We start from the raw sequence: 12,606 nt of genomic DNA, 5'->3' as shown, positions 1-12,606 counted from the left end.
AAGGTGAGTGGGTGAAGGCCTTGCTAGGGGGGTGGGAAATGTGGGGACGAGTCTGGGAGGGAGATGTGGGGACAGGTGAGGAGGTGGATGGATGGATGGATGGATGCATGCATGCATGCATGGGAGGTAGGGCAGACGGTAGAGCGGACAGCAGAGATGCAGAGAGCTGGGGGGCTCAGCAGGTGGAGAAGTAGGATAGATGGCGCAGGGGTGGGGTAAAGGGCAAGGGTCCATGAGAGGACTGGCTGGTGAGCAGGTACACAGGTGGCGAGAGAGTGGACGGTGGCTCTGTGGTGGATGATGGTGAATGGGCACGTGGTAGGTGAGTCAAGAGGTAGCTGACTGCATGTAGGAGGTAGGTGAGTGGGTGGATAGATAGATGGACATGTGTGGGTTGGGTGTGGATGGCTGGATGGACAGATGGACAGACGGATGAATGAAGGGTAGGTGGATGCATGGATGTGTGGAAAGGTGAACAAAAGGATGAGCTGGTGTACTGGAGCCTCAGTGGAAGGGAAGTAATGTAGGGGGCTGTGGACACAGCATAATGGCTCTTTAAAAGACTCTCACGCCTGGGAGTCGGGCAGTAGCGCAGCGGGTTAAGTGCACAGGGCGCAAAGCCCAAGGACCGGCGTTAAGGATCCCAGTTTGAGTCCCCGGCTCCCCACCTGCAGGGGAGTCGCTTCACAGGCGGTGAAGCAGGTCTGCAGGTGTCTGTCTTTCTCTCCCCCTCTCTGTCTTCCCCTCCTCTCTCCATTTCTCTCTGTCCTGTCCAACAATGAGGACATCAACTACAACAACAATAAAAAGACAACAAGAGCAACAAAAGGGAAAATAAATAAAAATTAAAAAAAACAATAATAACTACAACAACAATAAAAGACAAGGGCAACAAAAGGGAAAATATATATCCTGCCTGAGGCTCCAAGGTCCCATGTTCAGTTCCTAGCACCAATATAAACCAGAGCTGAGCAGTGCTCTAGTCTCAGTCTCTTTCTCTCTCTCTCATTTAAATTATATATATATATATATATATATATATATATAATGTTTTCTCTTTTTTGCCCCCAGGGTTATCACTGGGGCTTAGTGCCAACACTATGAATCCACTGCTCTTGGCAGCCATGTTTTCCATTTTATTGGATAGGACAGAGAGAAATGGAGAGAGGAGAGGGAGATAGAGAGGGAGAGAGAAAGACAGACACCTGCAGACCTGCTTCACTGCTTGTGAAGCGACTCCCCTGCAGGTGAGGAGCCAGGGGCTCGAATCCAGATCCTTGCATGGGTCCTTGTGTTTATTACTATGTGTGCTTAACCGGGTGTGCAACCTCCTAGACCCCAATAAAAATATTATTAAAAAAGAAAGTAAGGGCCTGGGTAGTGGTGCACCTGGTTGAATGTACATGTTACAATGTGCAAGGACCCAGGTTCAAGCCCCTGTCCCACCTACAGGGGGAAAGTTCTGCAAGTGGTGAAGCAGGGCTGCGGGTGTCCGTTTCTCTCCCTCTTTCTCACCCCTTTTTCCCTCTTGGTTTCTGGTTGTCTCTATCCAATAAATAAATAAAGATAATAAAAAAAAACTAAGTAAGAAAAAGAAAGTAAATGTGCAATAATGAATGAAAGAGAAGGCCAACAGGTGAACTTGTGGTAGGGACTGAGGGTAGGTGTCTGGGTGGAAGGGGACGGGGTCACATGGGCAGGGACTGGGCAGCTGGAGGGGGCAGTGGGGCGGGAGTCCAGGGCTGGCTGTATGGCCTCCTCACCCACCACTCTCTCCTCCCTGACTGAGTCTCGTCTCTCCTGTGATGGGCAGAGGGGACTCACCTCTTTTTCAACAGCCCACTGAAATCCAGCTCCCCGGCATCTTCCGACTTCCCTTCACCCCTGTGGCCACAGAGAGAGGGTGTGAACCCCACTAATGACTCAACCAGTTGCTAACTCCTTGTGTCCCATGATACTCCTGTCTCTCACAGCCCTGCCCTGGGAGACACTCCTCTGGCGGTGTTTTGTTCTGTTTGTTGCCACCAGAGTTATTGCTGGGCATTGGTGCATGAACAACAAATCCATTGCTCCCAGTGGCCAGTCCCCCCCCCCTAGCTCCCATTTGTCTTTCTTTGACAGAAACAGACAGAAACTAGGGAGGGATGGTAATGCAGCGGCTTGAAGCACAAGGACTGGCGCAAGGATCCTGGTTCAAGCCCCCAGCTCCCCACCCGTAGGGGGTCGCTTCATAGGTGGTGAAGCAGGTCTGCAGGTGTCTGTCTTTCTCTGTCTTCCCCTCCTCTCTCCATTTTTCTCTGTGCTACCCAACAACAATGACAGCAACAATAGCGATGGCAATAACAATAAGGACAACAAAAATGGGAAAAATGGCCTACAGGAGCAGTGGATTTGTAGTGCAGGCACTGAGCCCCAGCAATAACCCTAGAGGCAAAGAAGAAGGAGGAGGAGGAGGAGGAGGAGGAGGAGGAGGAGGAGGAGGAGAAGAAGAAAGAAAAAAGGAAAAAAAAGAAACTGAGAGGGGAGAGAGGGAGATACAGAGGGAGAGAGGAAGAGAGACACCTGCAGACCTGCTTCTCCACTTGTGAAGCTTCCCCTCAGCAGATGGGGACCGGGGGCTGGAACTCTGGCCTTTGCGCATGGTAACGTGGACGCTCAGTTGCGTAGGCCACCTCAGCCCACTCCCATGATCCTCGGCAGTGAGGAGAGCACCCCCCACCCCACCCTCCATCTTCCTGGGGTCCTGGGAACTTACGAGCGCCTGAAGCTTTCAAGAACCTGCCCAGAATCCTCACGGAGAGCTGGGGAGAGGCCATTGGGGGGGGGGGGGTGAGGGAGGGAGATGCTAGACCAGGTGTGGTCTGAGACCAAGAGCCCCGGTGCCTTCACAGCTCCTGCCCCTCCCGCAGGCCCATTATCCTTCACCTCGTGAGCCAATACACCCTCTTTCCCCGGCCGCCCTGCACACCCCCACAGCAGCCCACGGACCCCCAGGCCTGAGCAACCTCATTCCGCCGTCCTCCCATTTCAGCCCATCCTGGGCCGCTGATCCCGGAGCCTCTATACTCTCGGACCCAGGGGTCCCCAAGCCAGATCCATCAGTCTACATGCTCCCCCAATCTGTGCTGCCCCCTGCTGGAACTGGATACCCTCATTTCCTGAAGCCTTGCTGCTACTTGCTCAAACTCTCCGTGAACCTTCCCAGGTGAGAGTGCCCCAAAGCCCTGTGCCCTTTGACCCCACCCCACCCCCCACCTCCTCAAGCTCTCAGTCTACAGACTGTCTCCCCACCTACTCTCACGAGCCTGTGCCCACCTTGCCCCACATCTGTAAGCTCCCCCACATCTGGCTGACACATGCCCCCCCCCCCCGTACCTCTACCCCAACACCGGCTCACCCTCCACATCAATGTTGAAGCCACAGCTGTCAAAGGTGTCCTTGGCTTTGACCTCCAGGCGGTAATCCCCGCGGTCCCCCAGGACCACCTTCCCAATGTGCAGCTCCATGGTGTACACCTGGGGGCCGGGGCTGGGCTGTGGGTGCCCAGATTACCCTCTCCCGGTGCCCGCCCCACCCCAGTCCAGACCGAGGGGCAGACAGGGATCTGGGAGTCGCTCCTGTGCCTGGGCAGGCTGGACCCTGGGGACCCGGACCCTGACCTTTGCGGGAATACACCCAAGACCCTCTCCCGTCCGCACAACCTCCAGCCTGGAGCTCCCTCCCGGTCCCTGTGGCCCCGAGGGTGCTCACGTTGCTGGTGGCATCGTGGGACTCCTTGAAGGAGAAGCGGGCGCCGCTCTTGCTGCCCAGCTCCAGCCACTTGCCCTTGAACCACTTGGCGGTGGGCTTGGCAGGGAGCTCCTTCCCATTCAGCTTGGCCAGGATCAGGACATCCTTTCCTGGGAAGGAGGGGGAGGGCAGGGAGGAGTCAGACACTACAGAAAGGCCTGCAGCCAGTTCTGACCCAGGGCTCCACACCAGACCCTCCCACCTCAGACGCAGGGGTCCCCTACCCCACCTCTCTCACTCTCACGGGTCCCCCAGGCCCTCCTCCCTAAAACCCAGGGGCTCCCAGCCTGTCCATGCTCACACCAGAGGCCCCCAGCCCCTCCTACCTCACACACAGGGGTCCCCCAGCCCCTCCTCCCTCACACCCAGGGGTCCCCCAGCCCCTCCTCCCTCACACCCAGGGGTCCCCCAGCCCCTCCTCCCCCACACCCAGGGTCCTGCAGCCCCTCCTCCCTCAGACCCAGGGGTCCCCCAGCCCCTCCTCCCTCACACCCAGGGTCCCCCCAGCCCCTCCTCCCTCACACCCAGGGGCCCCCAGCCCGTCCTCCCTCACACCCAGGGTCCCCCCAGCCCCTCCTCCCTCACACCCAGGGGTCCCCCAGCCCCTCCTCCCTCACACCCAGGGTCCCCCAGCCCCTCCTCCCTCACACCCAGGGTCCCCCAGCCCCTCCTCCCTCACACCCAGGGTCCCCCCAGCCCCTCCTCCCTCACACCCAGGGTCCCCCAGCCCCTCCTCCCTCACACCCAGGGTCCCCCAGCCCCTCCTCCCTCACACCCGGGGTCCCTGCTCTCACACTTTTCCATCCCCAGAGCCCCTCACCAGTCTCCACAGACACAGAGTCCGGCTTCCTCAGGAAAATGCCAGTGGGCTCCTCGGTGGTGGGAGACTGGCCCTCAGGTGGGGCTTCTGCTGAGGAGAGACAGTTGGGGGTAGGTACTAAGGCATAGGGTAGGGGGGGCGTAGCAAGCCCTTTAGGGGCAGGATAAACCTCAGAAGACAAAGGCCCTGGGGCTGCTCCTCTGACTGGTGAGACCCTGGGGCCAGGCTCTGTGAGGCCCCCCTGGCTGCCGCCCCTCAGGCTGTGTCCCCTCTGGGCCCAGGTGAGTGAGGAGGCAACCAGTTCCTAGAGCCTGGAGGCCACACTGGGGGCTGGGATCAGTCCTAGGGGACAGGAGTAGAAAGTTCAGCACGGCAGGACTCTCCAGACCAAACTGAAACCATCTCGCCTTTTGCCATATATAGGGCTTGGGATTCAGCTCTGTGTGGTCTTAATAATATTTACCTATGGCCGGGCTCAGAGCCTGACCGATGACAAAAATAATGACAAAACCTGCACTGTACTCTGTAATGGAACAAGCAATATCAGTAATGCAGAATTTGTCAGGAGGCTCCAACAGGAAAAAGTGTTTTTCCCTCTATCTACACCACTTCCTTTAGTGTCCCCCTGCAATACAGAGAAAGGTTGGTGGTTCCCACAGTGGAGGGGCCACCTTACACAGCATCATTAAGAAGCGGAAAACTCTGGTAGCCGCCTCGATACAATGGGCCTGTTAATCTCCCACCCACCACTCTGCTCCCACTTCCTCATGCAGGAAGAGTGCGCAAGAGCCCAGGTCACACAGTGAGCACACACAGAAGATGGGTTCCAGCTGGAGAGCTTCACTTTATGGAGAGGCTGGCCAGGTCAGCACCACCTTGGGGCCTTCTCAGTAAGGAACAAAACTAAACTCCCTGATCAAACAATGGAACAGATTTTATGACAAACGGGCTGCTCCATTTGTTTAAGGCCCCAGACACATAACAAGCTGGAACTTTCTATGAACCCCTGGCTTCTGATGCACAGGGGCATGAGGATGGCATAAGCATAGAGGTAGAATATTCATCTTAATCAATAGCACATCTGCCCAGCACACAGGTACAGGGATAACAAAATACACAGAAACTGGGATGTGATCTCTAGGGAGAAAAGTGCCCCTGGAATGTGAATGTTCCACAAAGCAGGAGGTGTTTCCAACCTGTGCTGTTCTTACTTGGTGATTTTTGTTTTAATAATCAAAGCCTTGGTGATTTCTGTATTAGTGACCAAAGCCTTGGTGATTTTTGTTTTAGTAATCTATACCTGGGTGATTTTTGTTTTAATGATCTAAGCCTTATGAGACTATAAAAATCAAGTTCTGCCTAAGTCTGACAGAGGTGTCTGCCAGAGCTTGATTCAGCATCAACTCTCATTCTTCATCCTTCGCAGACGCCCCTCCTCCTCCAGGTTACCCTAATAACTTGTGGGGCTGCCCCCCCCCCCGCAACGGCAACGGGAGGGTTGAGGGCAGGGACAGGGTTGGGGCTGCATACAGCAGGTGCACAGGGTGACGGGGAGCCGGAGGGGAAGGAGCTGGCTCACCTTTGGGAGGCTCCACTGGGGCCTCCTTGACAGGGGCTTCCTCTGGAGCTGATTTGGCGGCATCGTTGCCTTTGGGGGCCTTTTTGGCCGCTGTGAGGGGGGAGACTTGCAGTGAACATGTGCTGGGCTCCTGTTGCCAGGCCAGGGAGTCTAGGCCAGGCCCCACACTCAGACCCAGGGGTCCCCCAGCCCATCCTCCATCACCTGCAGGTGTAAATCGAGCTCTAGTCCTGAGGGAGGGGATTGGGTTTCCTCTGACCTGCCAGGCCCTGTATCCACCCAGGCTACCGGCCCCTGACCTTTTTGGGTCTGGGAGTATAATTAGCTTTTCCCCCCAGGGCAGGAAACCAGACACTTTGGGCTGACACAGCATCTGCCCCTGACCTGCCTCCCAGGCTCACAGCCACAGGGCTCTGGACCCCCTCAGCCTGCTTGGCTGGGCACCAGCAGAGAGAACCCACCAGGAAGAACACTGGAGAGGAGCTGACAGAAAGCCCCTGTCCGTACAAGTAAGTGCTTCCCAGATCCACTCAACACCACCCCCCCAGGGGAAGGTCCCCTAATTCTGACACAGGGAAACTCAGCTTCCAAAAAAGGGGGTCCCCTCCTTCTCACACATAGAAGAGCCCTCCTTGGCCACACAGACAGAAACCCTAGGTCTCTATACTCAGCTCTCTACAAAGTAAAGCCAGAACTTCAGAGACGGCGGGGGGAGGGGGAGCTTTCCCTAGCAGAGCACCCCAACCCCAAGATTTGAGAACCTCACCCCCATGTAAAGAACTCCCCAGTCCATACAAAAAGGACCCCCCATTCCTACGAGAAGAACCCAACTTCACCATCAGAAAATCTCCATCTGCCCCTCAAAATCCCTGCAGAGAAAGAGTACCCCCCACCGCCACACAGGGAAAGGGACCCCCCACCCAATATCAACATACCCCCCATCCTATACAGGGAAGGAACTGCTCCCCACACAGAGCAGGCAACCCATCCCCTGGGTCCCACTGAGAAAAGAGGACCCCACCATCTCCAAAGAGGGGAACAGGGCCCCACAAGCCACCTGGCTTTGCCTCAGGCATGTCCAGAGGTCCTAGCTCTGCTCCCCGGGGAGGACAGGTGGGCCCCCTGAGGGAGCCCTTTAAGGAGGCCGGAGACTCCCAGGAGGCCGCGGGAGGCTCAGGAGGTGCCGCCCACCCTCCCCTGCCCCCCACATTCCACGTGCATGTTCTAAAGAGTGACAAATAACAGCCAGACCAGGAGGGGTGGCCAAATGCCAGGTCCCCAGGGAGGAAGGGGCAGGGGACTACCATCTGAGAACGCAGAGGTTGGGGGACTCCTGGGTCTGAGGGAGGAGGGGCTGGGAGACCCCTGGGTGTGAGGGAAGAGGGGCTGGGGGACCCCTGGGTGTGGGGGGAGAGGGGCTGGGGGACCCCTGGGTGTGGGGGATGAGGGGCTGGGGACCCCTGGGTGTGAGGGAGGAGGGGTTGGGGGACCCCTGGGTGTGGGGGATGAGGGGCTGGGGACCCCTGAGTGTGAGGGAGGAGGGGCTGGGGACCCCTGGGTGTGAGGGAGGAGGGGCTGGGGACCCCTGGGTGTGAGGGAAGAGGGGCTGGGGGACCCCTGGGTGTGGGGGGAGAGGGGCTGGGGGACCCCTGGGTGTGGGGGATGAGGGGCTGGGGACCCCTGGGTGTGAGGGAGGAGGGGTTGGGGGACCCCTGGGTGTGGGGGATGAGGGGCTGGGGACCCCTGAGTGTGAGGGAGGAGGGGCTGGGGACCCCTGGGTGTGAGGGAGGAGGGGCTGGGGGACCCCTGGGTGTGAGGGAGGAGGGGCTGGGGGACCCCTGGGTGTGAGGGAGGAGGGGCTGGGGACCCCTGGGTGTGAGGGAGGAGGGGCTGGGGGATCCCTGGGTGTGGGGGATGAGGGGCTGGGGACCCCTGGGTGTGAGGGATGAGGGGTTGGGGACCCCTGGGTGTGGGGGAGGAGGGGCTGGTGACCCCTGGGTGTGAGGGAAGAGGGGCTGGGGGACCCCTGGGTGTGGGGGAGGAGGGGCTGGAGACCCCTGGGTGTGAGGGAAGTGGGGCTGGGGGACCCCTGGGTGTGGGGGAGGAGGGGCTGGGGGACCCCTGGGTGTGGGGGAGGAGGGGCTGGGGGAACCCTGGGTGTGAGGGAAGAGGGGCTGGGGGACCCCTGGTTGTGGAGGAAGAGGGGCTGTGGGACCCCTGGGTGTGGGGGATTAGGGGCTGGGGACCCCTGGGTGTGAGGGAGGAGGGGCTAGGAGACCTCTGGGTGTGAGGGAGGAAGGGCTGGGGGACCCCTGGGTGTGTGTATGAGGATGAGCTGGGTGATCCCTGGACTTGAGGGAGGAGGGGTTTAGGGCCCCCTGAGTGTGAAGCTCCAGGGCGGGGTGACTGACCCCTGGGTGAGGAGTGGCGGCTAGGGGGACTCCTGGTTGTGAGTGAAGTGGGCTGGAGGTCCTCTGGGTCTGAAGGAGGAGGGGTTGGGAGACCCCTGGAAGGAGGGAGGAGAGGCTGGGGGACCCCTGGGTCTGGGGCAGTGAGAGGCTGGGAGACCCCTGTGTCTGAGGGAGGAGGCCCTGGGACCCTGGTGTGTGAGGGAGAAGTGCCTGGGGGACCTCTAATTCTGAAGGAGGAGGGTCTGCTCCCCAGATTCTGGGGTCTCTGAGATGGCAGGACAGGGCCTATCCTCCTGTGTCCTCAAAGGCGGGAAAGTTAGGGCCTGGGGACCCTGGGGTGAGTGGCACCTCAGAACCGGGCCTGGGCGGTGGGGTAGGGCAGCCGGGTCTGGAAGCCATTCTTAGCATCTGCAAGTCAGGAGTTTTCGGGAAACCGGAGCTGGGGGCGGGGGTGCCGAGGGTCCGGTTTCCCGGCGTAGGCAGGAGGCTGCGGGGGAGGGATCCCCGGGTGCCCAGAGTCCTCAGACACCTGGGCCGGGTGACAACCCCCCCCCCCGGGGGCGGGAAGACCCTGGAGGGCTGCCCGGAATTGGTGCCTCTCCCAGCAGAGGCTCTGTGGCTGTGCAAATGGGGGTGCGGGGTGACAGGACACCTTGCTGGTGCAGGGAGGGTCTTGGAAGAAAGCGAGGTGGGCATGGGTGTGGGAGACCCAGGTGCAGGCGGAGGCGATAATGCAGCGCGAGAGACCCCAAATGAGGGGAGACAATTACCTCAGGGTTTTTATTTGGCTCTGTACTCCCCCTTCCCTGCCTCCCCCCCTTTTCTCCAAAAGTCCCTAAGAGCCGGAAACGTCCCCGCCCCCAGAGGGCGCCCGGCCAACCCGGAGGTGGCCTCTTGGTGACGTCATGAGTTGCCGGGCAGATTGGCGTGCCACCTGTGACCTACCGCCCCGCCCCGGAGATCGTGCCGGGTAGGACCCGGACAGAAGCAGGAGGGGAGGGGCTCCGGGTGTCAGGGAGGAGGGGGGACACTCGGGAGTGGGGCTCCCCCCCTCCTACCTCCCCTTCTCTTCTTCCCCGGGCGCTGTCGCGAAGAACCAGCAGGTCCAAGTGTACCCCAATATCTTCGTCCCTTACAAAGGACCGATTGCCTCTTGTTTGTTTTGATTTTTATTTAATTCCACACTTGAGGCGACCAGAGTGGGTGTTTTTTTTTAGAATTTTTTTTGTTTCTTTTCTAAAATGCACCTCGTTTCCAAGATAAGGTCTCCATCTCGGGAGCACAATTTCTCTCCAAGGACATCCCTGCCCCTACTTTTTTTTTTTGGAGGGAGGTATCTGTCCTTCTGAAGGCAGGTCCGGCCTGGGCTCTGCTCCCAGCCACCTGCAGAGTGCTCAGTTTCTCCTCTTCCTTCTCCAAAACTTCTAATAAATGTGGGGGTAGCTTTCACCCCCGAGGCGCAGCAAAGGTCCCAGGGGAATTTTGTGACTGTCTTCCTCTCCCCTTCCATAGATGAGACAGGCCTGAGCCCAGCAGCCAAAGGCTTTTCACCCTGGATGGAAGCCATCCTGACTTAAGGACGATGGGACTCTGGTCTTTTGGTTCACTGCCCCTGCTACCGCCACCCCTCCCACCCCACCCCCTGAGAGTCCAGATCAGAACATCCTCCCCTTGATCTGGGACGATTGACCACAGGGACCCAGACATGATAAGGCTCATCAAAGTCTACCCCTACCCAAAAGTGATTTCCAAATGTGACAAAATGCCCCCCCCCACACACACACACACTTCGAGTCCTGGATATGAGTAGAAAATTCCAGACACAAGGGGGAGACAACGAGGTTCACAGCAGAGCTCGGAATGCAGGAGACTGAGGCCCAACTGGCAGCTAAAGAAAGAGGACAGGAATGAGGACAGAGCAGAGATGGGTGCCCACTGCGGTGGGGTGGGGTGGCCACCTCCTGCAGGAAAGTGCAAAACTTTAAAACAAAATCTCCCTAATTTGAAATGCCAGATGTTAACTCAGACCCCTGCTCCCTTCACCACCACCCCAGAAAATAAAAAAATGAAAATTACAACCACTTCAGCTAACTAGTGAAAACACCACTGGGGACCTGGTTTACTGCTAATGGGTGTGTGTGTGTATTTTGGGGGGGGAATGTCACCAGTTAGAAAAGACACAGCCAGGAGGGCTTGCAATCCGATGTGTGGGTGAGCTCAGGTCAGATCAAGGAATCAGCATGGTGCTTGCAGGGGATTCCACAGGAGAGGGAGGGAGGGTGCCCCAGAAGATGTCCCCACAAAATACCACATCCACTGGGGAGGGGACCTCAGGTGTGACCGGAGGATCCACCAGCGAGGCCCAGACATGATAAGGTTCACCAAGGTCTACCCCTACCCAAATGTGATTTCCAAACGTGAAGAGGAGTCCTGGGTGTGATTAAAAAATTCTAGAAATGAGGGCGAGATAGCAGATGATTCTGCAAAAAGACTTTCATGCCTGACACTCCAAAGTCCCAGTTTCAATCCCCAGCACCACCATCAGTCAGAACAGGGCTCTGTTCTTTTTCTCCCATTGAAATAAACCAAATTAAAATTTTTTAGAAAGAATTCAAGACATGAAGAAGTGGTATCAGGGGGGCTGGGCACACACTGCAATGTGCAAGAACACAGGTTCAAGTCCCCAGTCCCTACCAGCGGGGGAGGGGGGCATTTTAGGAACATTAAAGCAGGGCTGCAGGTGTCTCTGTGTGTCTTTCTCTCTCTATCTCCCCTCCCCTCTCAATTTCTGTTTCTATCAAAAAGGAAGGTGGGAGAAAGCAAAGAAAAGGCCATCAGGAGTGGTGGATTCAGAGTACAGGCACCCAGTCCCAGAATTACCCTGGCCGGGGAAAAAAACATCTATCAGGATGGTTCTGGAAAGTGAGCTCATCTCAAAGATGAGACAGGGTACAGGGTACCTCTCCCCTCAGGTCCCAGTTCTCACTAGGTGATCGCAGATCTAAAAGGTGGAATGCATGAGACCCAGGAGGTAAAGTCCAGGGCCTGCAGGCATGGTCCCGGGCTTGCTCCCTGGCACCGTATGTGGCAGTGATGCTCTGGTTCTCTCCTGTGACATCAGTGAAACTTAAATGGGGCCAGGAGATAGTTCAACTGTTGAGTGTCCACTGCAACCCATGCAAGGACCTGGATTCAAGTCCCCCACACCACATGGGGGCACCATCAGGGGAAGCTTGTGAACTGGTGGAGTGGGGTTGCCGTGTCTAACCCTCACTGCCTCTCCCTGAATTAAAAAGAAAACAAAAATTCGCCTGAAGTAGTAGCATCTCGAAGGCTCACTAGACTAAATAATAAAATTATTAATGAAATCAAAGGAGTAGCCCAGACACCAGAGAAAGAACACCGGGACAGAAAGCTCCTGGCCTGGACTGTGGCACCTCACCTATGGTCACCCTCTGTAGGCTCAGCCTTCCTGCATGGGACTAAGGGGTGTCAGAGAAGCCCCAACCTGGTTGGGGGAGTGGGGGCCTCAGAAACCAGGTGGGGTGTCCCAGAGAAATTCTTGGGGTCCTGCATGCACCCTCCATACACACACACACACACACACACACACACACACACACACACAAACACAGCCTGTGTGTCCTGGAATTGGAGACAGCCGAGTCCGGGGCCCTGGGGTGAGGAAGGAGTCCCAGGGGGCCATGACCTGGGACCTCAGGCATGATTTGAAAGGTCTCAGAGGGGAACTCCAGGAAGTTCAGTCCCAGATAGGATTTGGGGGTCCCAGAGGGAGGCCACAGGCATGATTAGGGTTGTCCCAGATGATGTCCCAGGCATGACTTGTGGGTCCCAGGGCGAGGCCCCAAGCTTGATTTGGGGGATTGCAGAGGGGTCCTGAGAATGATTTGGGGGACCCCAAGCACAATTTAGGAAGTCAGTCCCAGAGAGGGCCCCAGAGGGGACCCCAGAGGAGAACGGAAAGGGCGAATCAGGGGTCTGTCCCA

General features: G+C 57.6%; 1 protein-coding gene and 1 long non-coding RNA gene across 2 annotated transcripts in view; one reads left to right on the top strand and one right to left on the bottom strand.

Moving 5' to 3' along the window:
- The window catches only part of MYBPC2 (myosin binding protein C2), a 43,031-nt gene extending 35,743 nt beyond the window's left edge, over positions 1 to 7,288 (bottom strand). Inside the window, exons 1-6 of the mRNA XM_060174867.1 lie at positions 7,246 to 7,288; positions 4,610 to 4,699; positions 3,751 to 3,899; positions 3,398 to 3,515; positions 2,756 to 2,801; positions 1,825 to 1,884 (exon numbers count right to left, since the gene is read on the bottom strand). Of these exons, the coding sequence (XP_060030850.1) occupies positions 1,825 to 1,884; positions 2,756 to 2,801; positions 3,398 to 3,515; positions 3,751 to 3,899; positions 4,610 to 4,699; positions 7,246 to 7,264 (482 nt within the window). The 5' untranslated portion in view covers positions 7,265 to 7,288. The remainder of the gene's footprint in view (positions 1 to 1,824; positions 1,885 to 2,755; positions 2,802 to 3,397; positions 3,516 to 3,750; positions 3,900 to 4,609; positions 4,700 to 7,245) is intronic.
- LOC132533445 (uncharacterized) lies at positions 5,998 to 9,793 on the top strand. The gene is made up of 3 exons (XR_009545335.1): positions 5,998 to 6,053; positions 6,527 to 6,697; positions 9,432 to 9,793. It is a non-coding gene; the product is annotated as an uncharacterized LOC132533445 (long non-coding RNA).
- The last annotated feature ends 2,813 nt before the right edge of the window (positions 9,794 to 12,606 follow it).

The sequence above is a fragment of the Erinaceus europaeus genome, chromosome 2, assembly GCF_950295315.1.
Source record: "Erinaceus europaeus chromosome 2, mEriEur2.1, whole genome shotgun sequence".
Classification (NCBI taxonomy): domain Eukaryota; kingdom Metazoa; phylum Chordata; class Mammalia; order Eulipotyphla; family Erinaceidae; genus Erinaceus; species Erinaceus europaeus.
The sequence above is the reverse complement of the archived record's forward strand: the minus strand, read 5'-3'. Positions and strand labels throughout refer to the sequence as shown.